Source organism: Oryza glaberrima, chromosome 1 (genome assembly GCF_000147395.1).
Source record: "Oryza glaberrima chromosome 1, OglaRS2, whole genome shotgun sequence".
NCBI lineage: Eukaryota > Viridiplantae > Streptophyta > Magnoliopsida > Poales > Poaceae > Oryza > Oryza glaberrima.
This window is the reverse complement of record NC_068326.1, coordinates 34,638,312-34,646,255: the sequence shown is the minus strand read 5'-3', so window position 1 is coordinate 34,646,255 and position 7,944 is coordinate 34,638,312. Positions and strand designations below refer to the sequence as shown.

The 7,944-nt window shown below is 40.6% G+C and overlaps 2 protein-coding genes across 2 annotated transcripts; both read right to left on the bottom strand.

Annotated features, from left to right (window-relative positions):
• Positions 1 to 1,271: 1,271 nt before the first annotated feature.
• On the bottom strand, positions 1,272 to 3,213 carry LOC127760548 (CRIB domain-containing protein RIC10-like). Its single transcript, XM_052284830.1, has 4 exons — positions 3,156 to 3,213; positions 2,930 to 3,033; positions 2,746 to 2,827; positions 1,272 to 1,548 (listed from the first exon to the last, which is right to left on the bottom strand). Exons 1-4 carry the CDS (start codon positions 3,211 to 3,213, stop codon positions 1,307 to 1,309), a joined length of 486 nt encoding a protein of 161 aa, XP_052140790.1. The 3' UTR covers positions 1,272 to 1,306.
• Positions 3,214 to 4,559: 1,346 nt separating this feature from the next.
• LOC127766454 (protein NRT1/ PTR FAMILY 5.10-like) lies at positions 4,560 to 7,836 on the bottom strand. The gene is made up of 4 exons (XM_052291493.1): positions 7,570 to 7,836; positions 7,251 to 7,468; positions 5,656 to 6,107; positions 4,560 to 5,590 (listed from the first exon to the last, which is right to left on the bottom strand). Exons 1-4 carry the CDS (start codon positions 7,700 to 7,702, stop codon positions 4,765 to 4,767), a joined length of 1,629 nt encoding a protein of 542 aa, XP_052147453.1. The 5' UTR covers positions 7,703 to 7,836; the 3' UTR covers positions 4,560 to 4,764.
• Positions 7,837 to 7,944: the final 108 nt, after the last annotated feature.

The following is a 7,944-nucleotide window of genomic DNA, read 5'->3' as shown; positions in this document are numbered from 1 at the left end:
CCTGTCGTGGTTGTCAATTGAGAACAAGTGGTTATTTTTTGCTGGCTTATAAAATTTTTCTGTTAATATAAAATCGTGTCGTGTGATTGTTCCATGTCATGAACTCATAATGCATGAAAATTTTTGTATCTGTGTTGGGCTGTTGGCTGCAGTGTGGTTTACAGCAATGACGGTTACTGTACATATTTGCATCTTTTTGGTTGACGGAATAATATGAAGAGCTCAGAGTACCTTTAAGTATGCACTGTTTGTATCGAGTCTTCCATGCATTAATCCGGAATGCTGACTGCTGAGCACTTGAATTTTCGATGTATTCTGCTCCATGTCTCGATATGATCATATCTTGGCGAGGACTTAATTTTTCGATGTATTCTGGTCCATATAATCATATCTTGGCGGTCCGGTAAGTTTTTGAATTCTAGTCCTGGTTTGGGTATTCAATCGTAAGCTAGTGAAGTAGTGATTTGCTGAGTGCAATTTTTATTGAGGGCTTGTTCAGTTTGATGTCAAAGTTAACCATACTAAATTTTGTCAACTTTAGTAATGTTGTTTGGTAAGGCAGAAACATGTAGTGTTGTTTGGTTTGTTACCTTGCTAAATATTCTTGTAAGTATGGTGTTACGTGAACAACTTCTTAAGAAAAATCACTAAATCTTGGGGGGTAGGGATAAGGTAAGTTATGGTAAAGTATTTTGAATATGTTCAGATTGTTATCTTGCTAAAAATTTGACAATGCCAAAGTTTAGTTTGGTTGAAAATAGTACTGCAGATAATACTGATTGGATTTTACTTGGTTATTCAGTGTTTCAGAACCGGGTGAGGATCCTTTACCTTAATGACATTATTATTACAATCACTGATAAGTGGTTCTCACATTTGATGTAATGGTAGAACCTATACTCGAATTAGATCTCGCTCTCTCCCCCCAACCTCCTCTGCCTCGTTCGCCGACGACGACGGTGACGGCTGCCCCGCCGTCCCCCGTGGCCACATCGCCAGCGTTACTATGCCAGTGAATTCAAGATATCACGCTAGCTTTCCAATAACCCACTGAGCTTTGCCCACGGCTGCCCCCATCGTCGCCGGCGGCCGGAGCGGGAGGGAGGAGATATCATCAGATCCCAGCGGGAAGCACACACCACTGCACAAGGTAACAGTCTTTCCTTGAATCTCTCCTCTCAAGTTGCTGCAACATTCAGCTGAACTTTTAAATCAATCGTGAATTAAACCGTTCTTGTGTGTTCCTAATTAAAATTATGAATGACGCGAGAAGTAATTTTTTTTATAAAAAAGGTAAAATGGCAGTCTATACAATCCGGACTTCATTTTGGATGCTGTTGTCAACGACAGTGTCAGCAGTGGAGGAGAACGAGCGCTTGGATCTTGATCTTGATGATCTCGACGAAGCCGTCGGTGAATTGTTCTTGGATTTCTTCCTTCTGCTCTTCCTGGGCGGCTTTGGTATGTCGGGATGTGGTGGATTTGCTTCCTTACCAGCATTTTCGACATATAAACCGAAGGGTGATATATCTTGAGGGTGATCGAAATCTGTCGAACAAACTGTCGCAAATCAGTAAACATATAATGATGTAGTATAATTAATATCTGGTACTTTTTAGAAATTTTTCTTGCATTCGACGACATTTGTGTTTACATATGCATTTCAAACATATCATCCTCTCGTATGTCTTTGGGTTCATTGAAGCAAAAACAAATTGCTGTAATGGATTGGGTTGATATGTTGGTTTGCAAGTCAGCAGTATTTTGATGAAGACTACTAAGCGGATTAAATTAATGTTATATTTTAATCCCTGATGCATTCATAAGTCCACTAGTTAGTTAAACTATTCCCATTTCGCATCAGCTTTTCAATATCTCTTTTTCCTGTACGAACTGGGTGGACTTCCTCGCAGAATAGAACTTTGTACTAGGTAATATGTTACTGTCAAATGTCCGGCACACTAGAGTTCTGCAGAAGTTTTTCGTTTATCGTGCAAAGCACGTCTTGATATGCCATGTACTAGCATGATATGAATAAACTTGCTTTGTTTGGAGTCAATTAGTGTTTTTTTAATAAAAATTCTTCAACACTACATAGTTTTTGCATTGCTGGTGTAGATAAAATTAGCTTGAGGTCTTTGCTACAGCTTTCACCTTGGACGAAAATATTAACTTCTGACACCAATATTGACTTGACAACAGAAACAAAAAAGAAAAAAGTTCATGATTGGTACTCCTAACTCCAAAAGATCTATTTAGGCTGTGTAAATGTGACACCTAATTTTTTTTAGTAATCATTGCTTTTTTTAGTAATCATTGCATGATTGTATCTAAGATCGACCAACAAACAGATAATTCTGTTGGTTGTTGAAAGATGTTGAATTGCTTAATTGCATCTTGTCTCCCTGAAAGTAGTATCGCATCATGATTCTTGAACCAGCAGAAGATTTCTATTAATTGCATCCTTGTTCCCCTGAGACTTTAGTATCAGATCATGATTCTTCAACCAACAGAAGATTGCTGAACATGGCAGCATGAGTGTATTCCTACAGTATTCCTATATGGCTATTTCCTAGGATAATCAATGGCGTGTTTAATTCCCTCTCAAATACGAGTACATGCCACTAAAATAAACTAGAGAAGAATCTTGTTGCCTAGAGAGAACAGATGCAGGTGACATACCAACGAACTAAACATTAATTGCACCTGGTGAAAGAAGTCAAGAAATGAAGAACAAGAGATCACCTTGAGAAGTCCAGGACGTTCCTGTAGATGGTCCAAAATTGTTCAAAGACGAATAGTCAGGCGACCCCTTCATGTCATTCATCTACAAGTATTTTTCAGATGATTCAGCTTGCAAAATTGTGGCCAGTGTAGTTAAGTTGTCAAAACATAATTGTAATTAACATTGTTCTATTATGTCAGGTACCCAGCTAGGAGAAGCCGCACTCCCTGTCGGGCTATCCCAACCTATGTGCGTGACATGCTTGACGTCGGTTGGATAACCAATCTCCATTTGGTGTTCCTTCACCACTGCAAGATGGTTTAAGCAAGATCAAGAAAGAAATTAGGTTGTGCAAATCAAATGAACTGACTATTCATGCCTTGTGTAACATTGTAGAAAAGAAAGTAAAATCTACTTGATGGTCACATACCGAAGATCTGAGAGATGACCTTGAGGCCCTTGAAAACCCCTTTCATCTTGTACGCCATTGGTAGATGTTGTTCACAACCAGAATCCCACTGGAAACAGAAGACAACAAGCAAAGGTTAGCAATGAGCTCTGGTTTCACAACAGTTCCATTGCTGAAAGAATATGTATCAGCCAGATAATTATGATATGTTTTGTCCGATATGATTATCGATGAATTTACTTACCTCAAGATGTTATGATGGGAGGTGATGATGATGATGTTGATACCCTCCTTGGATGTTCTCAATGGAAGGATTTGGAGTAAGCAACAGGTCCATCACCTCCCATTCTATTTCTCTAGTATGGCGTCAGGAACATCCATGAGAAGATTGTATTTGTTAGGATTTTATGAAGGTTGGCAGCTGGAATGAAGCAAGGAAAGGAAAATATTTGTTTTTTTATGGATACATTTAATCTGGCAGCAAAATCATAACAATGAGCAAAATGGGTCTCCAGAACTTTTGAGTTGTCAGAAAATGGTTATAATAACAGACAAATATGTGCAGGCTTTCCTGCCTTTGCCAGACAAATGAAAAAAAATAAAAATCATATATATGAAAAGTATTCAGAAGCAATCTAACTGTACAAGAATACAGGTACATTGGAGTTCCAGACCACTAAGTCTTCAGCTGCATACGTGCTGTTGTCCCTAAACACAAAGTTATAATAAGCATGAGATGCAGTCACGTTAAGGACAGGCTTACAGGCTTGTGAATCAGTCAAGAACCGCGTCTTGAGATGCTGCTGGTAATTTGCATAGTTAGACACAGCTAATAATATTTGGAAAGATCAGCCTTGAATTAGCTATCAAAGATGGATAAATTGGGAGATACGCAAACACACAAAAAGCTAGGTTGAGGATATCAATGTGATTCAGAAAGGATGTAAGGGGAGATATCAATCATTCAAACAATTACAAATCACACTTTTGCTGCTATTAATTCCTCCACAAAATATAGTTCACTTTTGCTGTTATCAATTCCTCCACAAAATATAGTTGTTATGTCCCTACAAAAATATATAGTTATGAATCAAATTAAGAAGGTTGCATAGTGGGAGACTGTTGACAATTTAGGCCATGTAGATACTAGTGCAACATTCCCTATTCATATATATATATATATATATATATATATATGCTCTATGTCTTTATGGAGTTAGATATGAAATTATCCATCTTTGAAACTGGTATTACGGTAGTCGATTTTTTAGCTCCTTATCAGCGTGGTAGAAAAGTTGGACTTTTGAGGGAACTGGAGTAAGTAAATGCATAGCGCAAAGAAATCAAACCCAAATAAAGATGAGAAAAATAAGAAACGGTTAAAGAAAAAAAAACTTTATCGATCTGTGATCCTGAGACAAAACATGAAATTAAGGAACATTTCATTTGCATTTGCAGCTGGGTCACATAATTTCTTACAAAGTATAGTTAGGACGTATCAATGAAGGAAGTGAAACTGGAACATACATTATACCAGATACAGCTTTACCATGTTACATTCTTGAGACTGGATCAGATTGTGAAGGTGACCTTATCAGTGGAGCTACAAATATGTAGGCTGCACACAATGTCACTGCACTGAGATGACCTTTTTCCTATGTTCATACATTTTAGCAAAGTATAAGAAACAGGCCAGGGACAAAGCATTGAGCACGGTAATAAGCAAGTAGAAGTAATCGACATGCCCTCTGTTTGGATTGTTAGAGAACCAGCTGTCTCCAAAGCTACTGGTCACCCTGTCAATGGCATATACAATGAAACTACTGATGAAGTTCCCAACTCCAATTATGCTCAAGAACAGAGCCATGGAAAAGCTTCGCAGACTCTCCGGTGCCTCACCGTAGAAGAACTCTTGCAATCCAATCACAGCAAACATATCAGAAATTGCAGCCAGAATGTTCTGCGGAACAATCCACAAGAAGCTCATAGGAACAACAGCTTCAGGTTTGTCCACAAGGCCGAAATCTCTTGCTATCCTGAGCCTCCTCATCTCAACCATTGCAGCAACGATCATCGTGATGATCGAGAGAACCAACCCGACGCCGATCCTCTGCAGCGTCGTGATACCGCTAGGGTTCTTGGTGTATCTTCTGGCCACTGGGATAAAGATTCTGTCATAGATTGGGAGGAAGACCATGATTGTAGCATTGAACAATGCCCCGTTTGAAGCAGCTGGCAGCACTAAGCTGCCTACCCTTCTGTCCAGTGTGCTTGCTTGCTTTGTAAAGAAAGTGATGCACTGTGCCATCACAGCAGCATATATCAGGCTGGAAGCCCATATTGGAAACAACTTGACCAGCTCTGCAGCTTCATTAGGGACGAATTCACTGCTTGAATTGCTGACATCCCCCTCAGACGATGATGACGGTAGCAACTCATCAGAACTGTCAGGCAATCTGCAGGAAATGTTAGTTCCAAAATGACTCAATGGGAAGTTTCAGACTTTCAGTAGTAACCTTACTTCGAACAGGACGATGCGATCCAACGTCGAATCCACTCGGCGACCTCTCCGAATGGGTTTCCCTTACTCTTCGGAGGGTAGAAGCGATAACTCCTTGTCCCGATCAAGAAGATGGCAAGAGAAACGGCCATGGCGATGCATGGGATTGCGAAGCCAAGCTGCCAGCTTACGCTTTCCTGGACATAATTCAAGATGGGAACAGTGACAGTGTTGCCGCCGTAGGAGGCGAAGAACCACCAGTTGAAGAAGGAGCTCCTGGAGGCGAGCTCGCCGGGGTCGTTCTCGTCGAACTGGTCTGCACCCAACGCCTGCGCGCAAGGCTTGTGTCCGCCCTGAGCAAACGCCACCACGTAGAGTGAGAAGTAGAAGAAAGCCACATGAGCAGCTAGATTTGAGCTCTCGGATGACTCTTCCAGTGCAAGAACCGACGAGACAGTGATCATGCCCAGCCCCTGCAAAAACAGTAAGAAAAAAAAATCAGGCTCCAAACCAAGCCAGGATAGTAATTTGTAAGCTGCTGGATGAGATAATGCGACATGGTAGAATCTGAGTACTTCGAACTCTTGTTTGCGACAGCGACTCACAAATCAAAATGCTAGTATCTCCTTTTTACCTATAAAGGGAAAACTGTATTTTCTAGTTGCACTTTTGCCGGGTTCTTTTTTGTTTCTGCGGATTTCACCAATCCATTCGTTCGCCGTGAAACTGACAGCTACTCGTGTAGTCCCTCTCTGAAACGTCACAATACACGTCTGTGCTAGTGGTAGGGTGCTGTTCTTTTCAGATGAAATGTTGATTGATGATCTACTTAAATAAAGAAGAACCAAATATTATACACCCTCCTTCTCATTTTAAGTGCAACTATGAGTTTCCGTGTCCAACTTTGATCGTACGTTTTATTTGAAAATTTTTTATAATTAATAGTTTTGTTGTTAAGAGATAGTAAAACATAAATAGTACTTTATGCACGACTTAGTATGTTATAAACCGAACAAATAGCTTAAAATAAGTGGTCTACGTATATAAAGTTGTTGGAAAAAATCATATTTTGATGCAAATAATCTACCAGTAATTAATAAGTAGTATCACTGTCCACTCTACTATGGTCTATATATACAAGCAAAATAAGGGCCTGTTTATTTTGATACCAAAAAAAACCTTACCAAATTTTGGTGGCATAGTTGCTAAAATTTTGACAACTTGCTAAAATTTTGGTAGAATTTCTTATATAGTTACCAAAATTTGATAGCAAACTAAATGTAGGCATTTTTTTTTGTAACTTTACTAAAATTTGGTAAGGTTAAAATGGCATCAAAAGTGAACACGTTCTAAGATTATACATATTTACGTACTTGTTTGGCTTATTCAGGGAAAAAACCAAACGACATATTTGCAAACGAAAAATAATCTGTGAATAAAATTTTTATATACGTGTTTTTTTAGCGATTTAAAAGCAAATGCTAAAAAAACAAACTACGATGAAAAAACCACAAAATCAACTCTAAATTTAAAGTTGAAAATTTTAAATTTTAGTTTATAATATAAGTATAAGCATATAAACGAAAAAAAAATGAGGATAGTCATGGTACACGTACCAAGATGTAGAGGAGGGAGGCGCAGACGATGGTGCGGTAGCGGCCGAGCCATGAGTCGGCGACGGCCGAGCCGAGCAGCGGCAGCAGCATCGAGGTGCCCATCCACACGTTCACCGCCGCCGCCGCCGCCGCCGTCGGCTGCCGGAGCGGCCCGGTCAGGTAGATCACCAGGTTCCCCATGATGCCCGAGTATGCGAACCTCTCGCCTACCTCCGCTCCTGCACCTCACAACACAACACGCCTCGTTACATGCTACTTTTTTTTTCTCTTCTTTTCTTTTTCAAAAAAAAAAGGATAAGGCGGCGGCGAACGTACGTACCGATGAGGAAGAACGCGGCGGGCCACCGGCCGGAGCTGCCGCGGGAGGCCGGGCCGCCGAGGTGGTCGACGGCGAGCAGCGGCGGCGACTCCGGCTCCGGCTCCGGCAGGAGAGCCTCCGCCTCCATTGCCATGGCTGCTAACCTCCCAACCGTTTTGAGTGTGATTTTTCAATTAGCGTGCGTGCAACACAAACATAACCAGCCGAAAGAGATGATAATATATATATATTGATATGATATCCTTGTAGTATCAAACGCCAGCCATTTGAAGGGAAAGGGAAAAATGGTGGTAGCATCTCTCACCTTCAAATCATCGACGGACGCGTGCAAATATACGTCGCGATCGCACGGGCGTCGAGGCGATGAGGACAAGG